General features: G+C 46.0%; 1 protein-coding gene across 4 annotated transcripts in view; it reads left to right on the top strand.

Moving 5' to 3' along the window:
* LOC134345104 (TRAF2 and NCK-interacting protein kinase-like) overlaps positions 1-15,586 on the top strand; it is a 255,068-nt gene that overhangs the window by 50,105 nt on the left and 189,377 nt on the right. For all 4 annotated transcript variants that reach the window (XM_063045266.1, XM_063045265.1, XM_063045267.1 and 1 more), the window contains exon 2: positions 6,409-6,474. In XM_063045266.1, the coding sequence (XP_062901336.1) occupies positions 6,409-6,474 (66 nt within the window). The remainder of the gene's footprint in view (positions 1-6,408; positions 6,475-15,586) is intronic.

Genomic DNA, 15,586 nt, shown 5'->3' with positions numbered 1-15,586 from the left:
CCAGCATTCTGTGTGTTATATAGGTAAATAGATACAGTTAGCAGGTAATGGACAGGTAGTGTTCATGAACCATTCAGAAACCTGATGGTGGTGGGGAAGATTCTGTGCTAGAACAATGAGTGTGGTCTTCAGGCTCTTGAAGTTCACAATCAGTTCCTTCATCGTACTAGGTACAAGGCAGTAGTTGCGATAGCATCAACCAGCCAATCCCTCTCACTTCTGTATACCTCCTCACCAGTATCTGGTTTTCTGCCAACAACAGTGGAGTCATCAGTGAATTTATAGGGAAGGGTGGGAACAGATCTAAGGGAGACTTAAGAGATGACAAATGCTGGAATTTGGGTGCAAAAACATCCATAACTAAACTGGTAAATTGGTTTATTATTGTCACGCATGCTGAGGCACAGTGGAAATTACCTTGAATTCAGATACTGATCTTTAACTACACATTGCATTCAGGTAGTACAAGGTTCACCAGCAACTTTGATGTATGTTGCTTGAATTTCCAGCATCTGCAGAATTCCTGTTGTTTGCGTTTAAGGTCAGACAACATCTATGGAGGGAAATAAACTGTCAATGTTTCAGGTCAAGACCCATCACAGGACTGGAAGGGAAGAGGGGAGAAGTCAGAGTAAGAAGGTGGGGAGGGAGGGGAAGGATTATGAGCTACGTGACAGGTGAGTCCAGTTGAGGTGGGTGGGTGGGGGAGGGGGATGAAGTAAGAACCTGGGAGGTGGTACGTGGAAAAGGTAAAGGGCTGAAGAAGAAGAAATTTGCTAGGAGGGGAGAGGGAACCATAGGAGGGGGAGAAAGAGGAGGGGCACCAGGGGGAGGTGATGGGCAGGTAAGGCAGATAAGAGGTAAGAGGGGACTGAGAGTGGGGAATTGAAGAAGAGAGAAGGGACAAAATTACCAGAAGTTAGAGAAACTGATGTTTGTACCATGAGGTTGGAGGCTACCCAGGTGGAATATAGTGTGCTCTTCCAGTGTGAGTGTGGCAGTCACGATGAGGCCATCTTCTACAGATGTTGCCTGACCTGCTGAGTTCCTCCAGCATTTTGTTTGTGTTGCTCTGGATTTCCAGCATCTGCAGAATCTCCTGTGTTTATAAAGCGTTCAGATGAAGGATCACAACCCAAAATATCGACTGTCCATTTCCCTCCATGACCCATTGAGTTCCTCCAGAATTTTGAGTGTTGCTCATTTAACAGCGATGGGTGTAGAAATGTCTTCTCTCGGAGAGAGGGGAATATCTGGAATTCTCTGCTCACAAGGGTAGAGGAGGCAGGATCATCGGGTATATTTGCAGAGGAGGTGGAGAAATGCTTTTAAGATCGAGGAATTGTATTTTTTCGTTCATTATGTGCTGTATCAAATGACGTGGGCGATCGTGGTCTTTCCGTGACCATGATTGTCCTTGGCAAATTTTCCTGCAGAAGTGGTTTGCCATTGCCTTTTTCTGGGCAGTGTCTTTCCAAGACAGGTGACCCCAGCCATTATCAATACTCTTCTGAGATTGTCTGCCTGGCGTCAGTGGTTGCAAAACCAGGACCTTGAGACCATGGCTTCATGTGACCCTGATCAGGGGGCTAAGCAGGTGCTACACCTTGCCCAAGGGTGACCTGCAGGCTAGCGGAGGGAAGGTGACTTGCACCTCCTTTGGTAGAGACGTGTCTCCACCCCTTCACCCAGGAATTGTATCATAGAACATTAAAGCAAGGATGTACTGCTGAGGCCCTATTGTCGGGTAATGTAGTTAGTGGAAATGTACATAATTCACCGCTGCCTTGCGGCCATACCTACCCATGGGAAAGGCTTCAGCAGTAAACCCCGAGGAAGAAATCCGGAGCCGGGGTCCCTGAGGCAGTTTGATGTTGTTTACAACTTCACTCTGGCAACCTCCGCGACGTTACTGGTGCCAAGCTGTATTGGCGCCTGCCCTTCCCTTGGTCGACATCAGTGACGGGGAGAGGGGGAACCCGCTGCATGGGCAACAGCCGGTTCTTCAAATCTTCCCTCCCAGGCTTCGCCCTGGAGAGGACACAGTCCACCAGAGGCACAAACCCACGATCCCCTGACATAATTCAAAACCACTGACACTGAGTTGTGGTTTCATTTTGAGAGGCTGGCCTGATGTGATGATGTAATTACATAAAGATTTTTACAACAATTTTGTGTTTAGGTTTGGAATTCAATAAAAATGTGCTATGAGTTTCACTAAATATAAACTTCCTCTTATGTTTTATTTGCAAAAACCTGCATTATGATCTGATGGTGGAGGGGAAGAAGCTGTTCTTAAAACATTGAGTGCCTTGGTTGAGTCTTCAGGCTCTTGTACCTCCTCCCTGATGATAGCAATGAGAAGAGGGCATGTCCTAGGTAATGGGGGGTCCTTAATGATAGAGGCCACCTTTCTGAGGCATCACCTTTTGAGGGTGTCCTCGATGCTGGGGAGGCTGGTGCCCAAGATAGAGCTGGCTGAGTTTACAACTTTCTGCAGCCTTTTTCTGATCCAGTGCGGTGGCCCCTCCATACCAGACGGTGATGCAGCCAGTTAGAATGCTCTCACGGTATATCTGTAGAAATATTCTAGAGTCACTGGTGACATACAGAGTCTCCTCAGAAGATGAATCAGCCCTTTTGTATCCGGTGATAGGCAGACAACACTCAGGCAGTGTTAAGCAATTTTCACCATGCTCAAGTGCCAAAAAAAGAGCAAGAATAGTGAGGTAGTGTTCATGGATTCACAGAGATGAAGTAGGGGGAAGAAGCTGTTACTAATGTTGAGTGTGTGTCTTCAGGCTCTGTACCTCCTCCTTGATGGTAGTAATGAGAAGAGGGCATTTTGTATCTGCGCAGTGGAAGAGGGTATTTCAGGTCATGAGCGAAGGAGAAAGAATGCCTGAGAAACATTCAAAATCTCAGCTTCCACTGCCCTCTGAGGACAGTAGTTCTGAAGAATTGGAACCCTAAGTGATTTGGGGAAAAAATCTTCTTTCCACCTTGGTTGATTGCTCATTTATAAATAGTGATCTCCAGTTCTGGGTACAACTGTAAGATGAAAGATCCTCTACACACCTATCCCACCATGTACTTTGGAAAAAGTACCATGTTTACAAAGAAACTGTACAAAAATATTGCCAGGACTTGAGGACCTGAGTTATCGGGAAAGGTTGAATAGGTTTGGATTTTATTCCTTGAAGCTTAGGAGAATGAGGGGAAATTTGATAGAGGCACACAAAATGATGAGGGGTGTTAATAGAGTAAATACAAGCAGGACTGCTCCTCTGAGATTGGGTGAGACTAGGACGAGAGGTCATGGGTTAAAGGTGACATGTTTAAGAGGAACCTGAGAGGAAACTTCTTCACTTAGAGGTTGATGCGAGTGTGGAAGAGGGAGATGCGTGTTCCACTGTAAAAGCAGTCTGGAAAGTACATGGATGAGAGGGGTATTCGGGCTATTGTCTGTGTGCTGGTCAATGTGTCAAATGCCTGCTTCTGTATTAAATTCATCTATGACTCTGTGTTGTAGCTAATGGGGAACAAGTGAATGTTCTGTACTAAGATTTGCAGGAAAGCTTACTGTCAAAGTAAATACATCTTATTTTTATTAATACAGATTATTTGTTAATTTATTTGTGCTTGAGCGAACCATCATGTTGTTCGTAAAGAAGTGGCTCAGTGCCCCAGGCTATATCAGTAACATCAGTCTCTTTGGTAAAGAAGTCCTTCAACTACCTTTCTCTGGCCTTGCAGAGGAATTCCAACATTCTAGGGTGCGCCTACAGAGGACAGTCAAAGTGACAAGGCATCAGTAATGCTGCACGGACTTTATCAATTGAGGCAGAAATGGACACCAGCTGATGCGGTGCAGCATAGAGACATTGTGGGACAAGTCTGACAGAGCAGGGGCAGCTTTGGTCTGGCAGCAAGTAGACCTACAATTCCAGGTGAAGGAAGATGGTTGTCGAGGAAGTTATGGCAACAGGAAGAGTCAGACAGAAGTGCAAAGGCTGTCTCCCTGGCTAAGCAGGGGCGATGGGTGTGTGGGAAAGCACTGCGAGGAGGGAAGTCAGCTGGAAGAACGTATGGGAGATGGAAGCAGACAGCCTTTGCCCTCTCATCAGAGGTACATATGCTCTGCTTCCCTCACAAAATACCTCCACCAGTGGTTTGGAGAGGTCCCAACTCGTGCCCTGTGCCCGATTCTGGCGGCTCTCAAACATATCCTGACAAGCTGCAAAACCAGCCGCACAGAAGGCAGATACACGTAGTGTCATAACCAGGTCTTGAAGGGTCTGGCAGTGGTAATCAAGACCAAGACGATAGCAACCAGTTCCTTGCCTCCTGGAACGACTAATGCTCTGACACCAGCAGCATTCGTCCGGGAGGGAGGAAAAAGACCAACCAATCACCCTCCTAAGCCAGAAACAGGACAGATGAACATGGCCAGCGACTGGAAAATGCTGGTGGATGTCAATTAGCAACTCATCTTTCCACCGGACATTGTAACCACCAACTTCAGGCCAGACATGGTTCCCCGGTCCAGTGCGCGACAGACCGTCTACAATGTGGAACTCACAGACCCGTGGGAGGATTCCGTGCTGAAGCATATTAGTGCAAGAGGCAACACTCTGTGGATCCAGCAGGTGAGGCTCAGTGACAGGACTGGAAAACCAAAGTTTGTCCGGTGGAAGTGTGTTGTAGGGGATTTTTAGCCACATCTACCATCAAATTGCTGAAGGAGCTGGGGATCCATGGTCAGACTCTACGGCAAACCATCAGATCTACATCAGAGGTAGTGGAAAGAGGCAGTCACTGGCTTTGAATCAAGTGAAAAAACCCCTGCTGGGCTCCAAGGATGCCAGAAGTCATCATCGAGCCCTCCAGAGAGGTGTGGGCTACTTGAAGAAGCATCGAGGAAGGATGAAAGTCTCTGTGTGTCAACCCTGTGCCACTCCCAAAATCCAGGCAAGTGCTCAGGACACATTGACACAAGGAATAGTAACATCCCATGTTTCTTGTTTGGTAATATTACTTTCTGTAGCGTATGAGGCATACGTACTGTGTTATGCACCTTGGTCCGCAGGAACACTGATTTGTCTGGCAGAATTCATGTGTACAGTTGAATGGCAATAAACTTGAAGTTGAACCTAACAGTGCAATTGTACAAAGAGTCATTGTTAGATCGATACTTGGGATGAGCAGCTTTTGTTACATGGAAAAACTGTTCAGGTTAGGATGTGTACCTATTGGAGTTTAGAAAATTGAAATAGAGTAATTATAGTATATAGTGCAACTGTGGCAGTCTGGGAGTGCCCAGAACTAGATAAAGATCGCTATTTATAAAAGATCAGTCAATCAAGGTAGAGGAAGACAAGATAATTTTTTCCCATAACACTCAGGACTGTAACCCACTAGAATTCTCATCCCCAGACTGTTGGAAGTAGACTCTTTGAATGTTTTTAGCTATTCTTTCTTCCTCAGTCATGACCCCAGGTATTCTCTCTTTTGCCCTCTCCTGTTGGGTAGAAGATACAAATTGCCCTCTTCTCATTACTGCCATCAGGGAGGAGATACAGGAGGGTGAAGACCCATACTCAGCATTTGGGGAACAGCTTCTTTCCCTCCATAATCAGGTTTCTGAATGGTCCATGAACACACTCCTTTTTTTTGCTCTCTTTTTGTGTTACTGTTGTTTTAATAGAGCTGGACTCTGTCCATCCTCATGGACAGTGCAGTAGAGAGCATCCTAACAAGCTGTACCACTGCCTGGTACAGAAACTGCCCTGCAGCGGGCAGGAGTGCTCTGCATGGGTAGTCAAAACTGGCCAAAGCATCACCGGTACCAGCCTACCTGCCTTGAAGGACATGTATACAGAAAGATGCGGGAATACGGCCAGTGACATAATAAAGGATCCGATTCTCCCTGCTCGTGGACTGTTTGTCCCTCTCGCATCAGGGAGGAGACTACGTAGCAATCACACCAGGACCACCAGACTCAAAAACAGTTACTCTCCCCAAGCAGTAAGACTGATCAACACCTCCACCCACTAACCCACCCCTCCACACCCCCAACCACCACTACTTTATCATTCCCTGTCAGTCACCTTATGTACAGACACTCCTGTGTCTAGTGTCACTTTATGGACATACACTCAATCTACGTATATAAGCTATCTTATGTGATTATATTTAATGTGTTTTATTATTATAGTGTGCTTTATCTTATTGTGTTTTTTTTTGTGCTGCAGCAGATCTGGAGTAACAATTATTTCATTCTTCTTTACACTTGTGTACTGGAAATGACATTAAACAATCTTGATTGTTGAATCTTGAACCTTGAATGTGACACTTGTTGAAACAATTTGCATTGTGACATTCTCTTCCCTTGTGTGTTTCTTTCAGGATCCAGCTGGTATTTTCGAACTGGTCGAATTGGTTGGTAATGGTACTTACGGGCAGGTGTACAAGGTAAGTCCATTTCTTGTCTTCTTCTGAAGTAAGCACAGGTATAGGGTTGGAACTGATCTCCTGGCATTGGATGGCGGATGGTCGCTGAGGGTCCCAAAGCCAACAAGTTCAAGTTTATTGTCATCTGACTGCACGTATATGCAAACAAACAAAACAGTGTTCTTCTGGACCACAATGCACACATAAGACATATATCACACACAGCATATAAATCAAAATATTACCACAAATAAGTTGATAAAATATAATTCAAAATGTATGTCGTGTGCAGCACGGGTAAACAGTAAACAGCTCGCTGTCCTAGTGACAAGACCTCGGTGGTGGCAGGGTATTCATTAGTCTCACAGACTGAGGGAAGAAGCTGTTGCCCAGTCTGGCAGTCCTAGTCCTGATGCTCTGTATCTCCTTCCTGACAGCAGTGTGTCAAAGAGATTTGTGGGCTGGCTGGCTGGGCTGCTCAACGATGCTTTGGGCCCTTTGTATACTTCTGAGTCCGGATCTCCCAGGCAAGGCCAACATTAATGGGCCAACCCTAACTGCTGCTGGAGTAGATGGGGGCAAGTTGTCCCCTTGAGTCAAAGTGCTCGCATGAGAGTGTTGGGCCAGGAGTTCAGCGCCCCATTCTGGGGCATAGGCCCCGACAACCTGTAGTTGTAGATAGTGTAGAGGATTGTCAAAGATTGCAGAGAGACATTGACAGGATGCAGAAGTGGGCTGAGAAGTGGCATATGGAGTTCAACCCGGAGAAGTGTGAGGTGGTACACTTTGGAAGGACAAACTCCAAGGCAGAGTACAAAGTAAATGGCAGGATACTTGGTAGTGTGGAGGAGCAGAGGGATCTCGGGGTACATGTCCACAGATCCCTGAAAGTTGCCTCACAGGTGGATAGGATAGTTAAGAAAGCTTATGGGGTGTTAGCTTTCATAAGTCGAGGGATAGAGTTTAAGAGTTGCGATGTAATGATGCAGCTCTATAAAACTCTGGTTAGGCCACACTTGGAGTACTGTGTCCAGTTCTGGTCGCCTCACTATAGGAAGGATGTGGAAGCATTGGAAAGGGTGCAGAGCAGATTTACCAGGATGCTGCCTGGTTTAGAGAGTATGCATTATGATCAGAGATTAAGGGAGCTAGGGCTTTACTCTCTGGCGAGAAGGAGGATGAGGAGAGACATGATAGAGGTGTACAAGATATTAAGAGGAATAGATAGAGTGGATAGCCAACGCCTCTTCCCCAGGGCACCACTGCTCAATACAAGAGGACATGGCTTTAAGGTAAGGGGTGGGAAGTTCAAGGGGGATATTAGAGGAAGGTTTTTTACTCAGAGAGTAGTTGGTGCATGGAATGCACTGCCTGAGTCAGTGGTGGAGGCAGATACACTAGTGAAGTTTAAGAGACTACTAGACAGGTATATGGAGGAATTTAAGGTGGGGGGTTATATGGGAGGCAGGGTTTGAAGGTTGGCACAACATTGTGGGCCGAAGGGCCTGTAATGTGCTGTACTATTCTATTAACCACTCCCATGATACTCTATCGTGGGCCAGTGTTTAAAGTCCCCGGGTGTCGCCCATCTTCGAAGATCCTTTCTCTCCCAGGGATGAGGTCTTTGGAGCTTCTGTCGGCATTTTTGTAGTTCTGGGTTTTTATGGGATGGGGTTGCTGGTCGCATGTCTACCCTACCTCCTTTTGTAGCCGGGCTTGGGGACTGTCTGTGACAGAGTTGGTGGTGGAGAGAGTGAATGTCTAAAGGGTTGGAGAAGGTATTAATAGAGTGGCTGCTTTGTCCTGGATAGTGTTATGTTTTATGGGTTATTGAGTTGCAGTGATCTAGGTCAGGAGGCATGGGATCCAGGGAAAGTTGACTGTGTGGACTCAGACAAGAGAAAATCTGCAGATGCTGGAAATCTTGCCTGGCCTGCTAAGTTCCTCCAGCATTTTGTGTGTGCTGTGTGGTCTCAGGATTGGCTGGCCCACCGAAGGCAGAGTACGTGGTAGTAGATGGAGTGTATTCTGCCTGAAGGTCAGGAAGCAGTGGTGTTCTGCAAGGATCTATTCTGAGACCCCTTCTCTATCTGATTTTTACAAATAACTAGGATGAGGAAGTGGAAGGGTGAGGTAGTAAGTTTGCAGATGACACAAAGGTTGGTAGGGTTGTGGATAGTGTGGAGGGTTGTTGTACAGTAAGTTACAATGGGACACTGACAGGATGAGAAGTGACAGATGGAGTTTAGCCCAGAGAAATGTGAAGCGATTGAGCTTGAAGGCAGAATATAGGTTAATGACGGGATTCCCAGCAGGAACAGAGGGATCTTGGTGTCCACCTCCTGTAGATCCCGTAGAGTGGCCACACGGGTTGATAGGTGAATGGTTTGATTGTCTCCATTAGTCAAGGGATTGAGTTCAAGAGTCGTGAGGGAATGATGCAGCTCTATAAAACCCTGGTTAGACCAGAACTTGGAATATTGTGTTGAGTTCTGGTGGCCTCATTATAGAAAGGATGTGAAAACTTTCGAGAGGGTGTAGAGGAGATTTTCCTGGATGCTGTGTGGATTAGACAGCAGGTCTTATGAGGTGAGTTTGAGTGAGCTAGAGGCGAATGAAAACTGAAGGGCCATGTTCAATGGTGGATTTTCTGTCATGCTCCTGACTTCTATCTAGTAGATGGTGAAATGATTTTGGGGTGGTTACTCACTGCAGAATACCCACCACTGACTCAGTCTTCTAGTCACAGTGTTTATGAGGCTGGTGAGGTTGAGTTTCTGGTGAATATGTTGATGGTGGCGGACTTGGTGATGGTGATCCACACTTTGTTTTTATATGCTCCTGTTGGAGTCATTGTCTGGCACGTTTTTGCTGTGAATCTTGGCTCACACGTGTCAGTCTCAGCCTGAGTGTTGTCTGGTGGTTGCTGGATGCAGAATGAAGCTGTTTCATTTGGTGGCAGAGCACAGCACACAGAACAAAACAGCAGAGGAACAAAGCCAGCAGTCTACAGTGTCCACACAGTGTCTGATGCCAGTTTCAACAAATCCCTCCTACCTGCACATGATCCATATGAAACCCACCCTCCTCCCCCCTCACTTGGTCTCACCTACCACCTGCCAGCTTGTACTCTTTCCCCTCAACCCACCACCTTATGCTGGCTTCTTCCCCCTTCCTTTTCAGTCCTAAAGTAGGATCTTGACCCGAAATGTCGACTGTTCACTCATTTCCGTGGATGCTGCCTGACCCGCTGGGTTCCTCCAGCATTTTGTGTGTGTTGCTCTGATTTCCAGCGTCTGTGGAATGTCTTGGGTCTGGGTGATTCTGCCGCAGTGCTGACAATGCAGATGGATGTCAATCTCAAAGAAAAGGATTTGCAGCGCTGTGGAGAGAGGGATTAAGGCACAGTATCTTTCTCCCCAGAGTGAAAATGCCTAGTACCAGAGGGCATGTATTTAAGATGCGAGGGGTAATTTTAAAGGAGATGTGAGGGGCAAGTTTTTTTTTTACACAGAGAGTGGTGGATGCTTGGAATGCGCTGCCTGGGGTGGTGGCAGAGGCAAATACATTAGAGATGTTTAGATAGACACAGGAAGGTGTGGGGAAATGGAAGGATATGGGCATTGTGTAGGCTGAAGGGGTTGGGTTAGTTGGCCAAACATTGTGGGCTGAAGGGCCAGTCCAGTGCTGTTTGTTTGTTTGTTTAGATACACACCGCGGAACATACCCTCCTAGTCTTTTGTGCCGTACCGCCCAGAAACCCACCTCTTTCGCCTTATCACAGGACCATTTACAATGACTCACTAACCTGCTAACCACTGCTTCTCCAGACAGTAGGAGGAAACTAGAGTATCCAGAGAAAACCCACACTGCCCGCCGGAAGAAGCTATAAACTTTTACAGAGGACGCTGGGACTGAACTCCAAACTGCGACACCCTGATCTGTAATAGTGCTACGCCATCATGGTGACCCCAACAATGTTCTATGTTCCAGGGGACGGGACGGTGTAATCTGGGGTGATTAACGAACTGCTGGAGGAACTCAGCAGAGTCTACCTGACCCAGTGACTTCCGCCAGCTGCCTGAATTTTTTTTTGTTTTTGCCTGTTAGGGAGTGGAATTGGGATTGCTTCTTCCATGAAAGCTCACCCAGTCCTCTACTGTGCTATAAATATCCCGTGGTTGCTTGGCACTGATTCGGAGAAGATTTGGAACATTTTGTTCACTGGTTGTAAAAATAGGGATGCTATGAAGTAATGGCAGTTCTGATGAAATTTCGCTGTAAGTGAGTCAGGAAATTTAGCCTTTTACCTGCGAGTTCCATCACATAGCACAATTTGTTTCCAGTGTTTTGCAATTAAGAATTGTTCTTCCCCTCAGGGTGAGAGATGATAATTATTGTTTGTGGGCTATGGGTGGAATCAGACACTCGACGACTGTTGTATTTATTTGAGGTACAGTACGGGAACAGCTCCTTCCAGCCCAGTGAACCGCACCACCCAGAAACCCACCTACTAATACATAGTCATACTTTATTGATCCTGGGGGAAATTGGTTTTCGTTACAGTTGCCCATGAATAATAAATAGTAATAGAACCATAAATAGTTAAATAGTAATATGTAAATTATGCCAGTAAATTATGGACAATTTTACAGGACAATTTACAAAGACCAATTAACCTACTCACCAGTCCGTCTTTACGTTGTGGGAGGAAACAGGAGCACCTGAAGAGAACTCATGCATCTCACAGGGAGGACGGACGAACTCCTTACAGTCAGCACCTGAATTGAACTCTGAACCCCGGAGTCCTGAGCTGTAATAGCGTCACGCTAACCACTACACTGCTGCTCACCTCCTGGACCCAATAAAGTGGCCACTGAGTGTATGTTCATGGTTTTCCACTGCTATAGCCCGCCCACTTCAAGGTTCCACATGTGTGTTCAGAGACGCTCTTCTGCACACCACCGTTGTAACGCCTGGTTATTTGAGTTACTGTCACCTTCCTGTCAGCTGGAACCAGTCTGGCCATTCTCCTCTGACCTCTCTCATTAACAAGGCGTTTTCACCCTCAGAACTGCTGTTACTGCTTTTGTTTGTTTTTTGCACTATTCTCTGTAAACCATAGAGACTGTTGTGTGTGAAAATCCCAGGAGATCAGTTTTTATCCTTTTTGAAGCACCTTCAATTACTCCAAAAGACTGAGGTTTGGTAAGATACTGAAAGGCTTTTATTCGCTGTACAATACAACCTCCACAGTGAGTGTCTGCCCCTGGACTGAGGGGGAGGGGCAAGGCGAACACCTTTATACAGGACTCTGTGGGAGGAGCCACAGGGGCAGTCAGCAGAGGGGTGCGTCCAGACAGGTAACCGAGTTACAAATATATATATATGGTTTACCACACTTTTCAAACATTTTTTTTTCTGATCGCAAGTCAGTGCATGAAGGTGGAGGACTGTTAACAGTGAGTGATTGTCTTAGTTGTTTCCCTTGTGATCTTAAGAACCTTTTGGATATTGACAATGTGGAATACTGCAAGTCCTGTTCACTGAGTTATTGGTGAATGACAGGGACGGTCGCTGGGGAGCTGCGTGGCCTTGGCTGCAGCAAGGACTGGGCCTCAAGCTGAGGTGATGCCTGTTTACAGCTGCCCAGGGGAGTGGTGTCGTAGTCAGTGCGCCCCACCGGAGTTGGTGCTGCCCCCCAGTGTTTGCTTGGCAGAAGACGACCTGCCAAGTGCTTGACTGTAGATTTCTGTAATTTCCGTGGACTCCGGGTCCAGGACTTTATTTTTCTTATGTGACTGTATTTACTGCTATCTTATAGGTGCTATGTGTGCCTTGTGCTGTGTATGACTGTTGGTTTTGTGTTTTACACCTTGGCCCCAGAATAACAGTGGTTCATTTGGCTGTATTCATGGTGTCACGTACCCTGTGACGGGTTAAAGAACCAGCAGAAATAGAAAACACTTTGGAGTCCAGTATTGCTATTAACTAATAATATTTATTAGTAACTACACAATACGGTAATATAAATGTAGATAAATCAAACAGGTTAGCAATGATTATATATAAATAAGTAAATTGGTAAGTGTGGAAATACATATAAAAAACCAAGCTTCTTCAAGTCTAGGGGTAAAAAGATACAGTTCTACGATGATGAGTGAAGTTCAGTTCAGTTCGTGGTATTGAGTTGAGTAGTGATGGAGAGAGAGCGAGGGAGAGATTTGAGTCTTCAGGTGAGCTGATGCCGTCGATCTTTTCGTTGTCCTCCGAAATCCTTTAAACGTCACCAACTGTGGCCACAACAAAGGGAACCGGTTTTCTGTGGTGGAGCTATCAACCCAGGCAAAGGTTGGACACATGGACAACTCCTCACTGGTCAATCCCTTTTCTCACTGCAAGAGCGACTGATCGATCCTCCAAAAACCCACTTTTCCTGTGGGCCCAACAAAGCTCATTCAGTGTCCAAAACATGTGTCCGAGGTCTATCATCTGACCCCCTATTTATCTCACCGTACTGGGTACTAACTGTCTCTCAAATAACTCCTCCTTCCTTTGACTGCGTAAGAAATGTACAAGCAGGCAAATGACCTTGGAAGTATAAACACGCTGCAAAATAGTCATAACATCGATTGTCCATCAAATAACGCCACCCTTGGTCACCATAGTGACTTACGAACTCTGAACTCAGCAGAAATCCAAAAGTTCCTCCTCGTGCCTTAAAGTGACAGTCCAAAAGTTAGTCTTCATCTCTCTTTCTCTTTCTTCCTTTCTCTCTCTCTTTTCAAAACAACATGTCGGTGTTAAATACCTCCCTCTCTCTTCTTTCAAAAGTACAGTTCATAGGAGTAATTCAGGACCCGTCACAATGGGTATTTATGTATGTTTCAATGACAATTAAACTTGAACTTACCTTATCTTTCTCAAACTGCAGGGTGAATTCTATCATATTGTGGTCACTACCCCCTATGGATTCCTTTATCTTTAGACTCGTAATCAAATCTGGGTCATTACATAACACTCAATCCAGAATTGCCTTTCCCCCGTGGGCGCAACCACAAATTGCTCTACAATCTCATTTCGTAGGCATTCTACAAATTCTCTCTCTTGGGATCCAACATCAAGCTGATTTTCCCAATTTGCTTGCACATTGAAATCCCCTCTGATTATGGTAACATTGCCATTTTGACAAATCTTTTCTCCCTTTGTAATTTGTAGCCCACATCCTGGCTACTGTTTGGAGGCCTGTATATAACTTCCATCAGGGTCTTTTTACCCTTGTAGTTTCTTAACTCTACCCACAAAGATTCAACATCTTCTGATCCTATGTCACCTCTTTTCAAAGACTTGATTTCACTTTTTACCAACAGAGCCATCCCACCTCCTCTGTCTACCTGCCTGTCCATAAAGACTTTTAAACCATAAGATATAGGAGCAGAATTAGGCCTTTTGGTCCATCGAGTCTGCTCTGCCATTTCATCATGACTGATCCAATTTTCCTCTCAGCCCCAGTCTCTTGCCTTCTCCCTGTATCCCTTCATGCCCTGACCAATAAAGAATCTATTAACCTCTGCCTTAAATATACTGTACATAAAGGCTTTGTCTTCACAGTTGTCTGTGGCAGAGAATTCCACAAATTCACCAGCCTCTGGCTAAAGAAATTCTCGCCTCTCTATTCTGAGGCTGTGCCCTCTGTCCTTTTGATTCACTGTGTATTCTTGGATGAAAGGTTCTCAGTTTCCTTCAGCCACGTCTCAGAGATGCCCACAGTCACATACCTGCCAATCTGTAACTGTGCCACAAGATCATCTACCTTATTCCATAGACTGTGTTCATTCCAATATAACTCATTTAGTCCTGCATCTGTCACTCTTTTTGATCTTGGCCCCTGTTACACTTTAACTCATCCCATTGACTACAATTTTGCCCTGTCATCTGCCTGTCCTTTCTTAAACACACAGCATCTACTTGTGTACCAACTGCTCCATCCTCAGTACTATCACTCCAGTTCCCATCTCCCTGCCAGATTAGCTTAAACCCTCCCCAACAGTTCTGGCAAACCTGCCACAAGGATATTGATCCCCTCAGGTTTAGCTTGTGTTTTTTGTACGGGTCAAGCCTTTCCCAGAAGAGATCCCAACGATGCATAAATCTGAACCCCTGCCCCCTGCACCAGTTCCTCAGCCACGCATTCACCTGCCAAATCATCCTATTCCTACCCTCACTGGTGCATGATATGGGTAGCAGTCTGGAGATTATGATCCCGGAGGTCCTGCTTTTCAACTTTTTAAGTCCTCCCAATACTCTCTTTTCAGGACCTCCTCCGTTTTCCTACCTATGTTGCTGGTGCCATTACATACCACCACGTTCCAGCTGTTCTCCCTCCCCTTTTAGAATGCCGTGGATCCAGTCCGAGAAATCCCTGACCCTAGTACCTGGGAGCAACATACCATCTGATGTCTAATCTCTAATTATGGAATCCTGAGTCACTACTGCATTCCTCTTCTCCCCGCTTCCCATCTGAGCCACAGCGCCAGAGACGTGTTGTCACCTACCCCCTCACCCACGTCGAGCAGTAAACAATATCCAGGGCAATGGCCATAGGGGTACTCTGCACTGGCAGTCTATTCCCGTTCCCTTTCCCTCTCCTGACAGTCACCCAGGTACCTGCCTCCTGCACCCGAGGGGTAATAACCCCTTATAGCTCCTGTCTATCATCTCCTCGTTCTCCCGTATGAGCTGAAGATCATTCAGCTGCTCCTCCAGTTCCTTAACACTGCCTCTAAGGAGCTGCAGCTTGGTATACGTGTACAGTCGTACACGTGTACTTATCAGGAATGCTGGAGGTTTCCCAGAGTCCCTACACCTTACACAAAGAATATACAGCTACCTCCAGACACATACTCAGCACACTAGCTATATACTAACAGGGGGAAGGGGGAAAAAAAACCTAACAGAAATTTTCTTCTTAAAACCTTTGTGTGTGCTTGCCCAAGCTTGTTCTCGCCCAAGCTTGTTCTCACCCAAGCCTGTCGAGCGAAAGTCGGATCACTCTAACACTGGCCCACTCAAACAATGACCATTCCACTTACACCTCCTTTCTTTGTCATTGGTCCCGCCACTGATTTCAGAC

Source organism: Mobula hypostoma, chromosome 4, assembly GCF_963921235.1.
Source record: "Mobula hypostoma chromosome 4, sMobHyp1.1, whole genome shotgun sequence".
Lineage (NCBI taxonomy): Eukaryota > Metazoa > Chordata > Chondrichthyes > Myliobatiformes > Myliobatidae > Mobula > Mobula hypostoma.
This window is presented reverse-complemented; position numbering and strand designations above follow the sequence as displayed.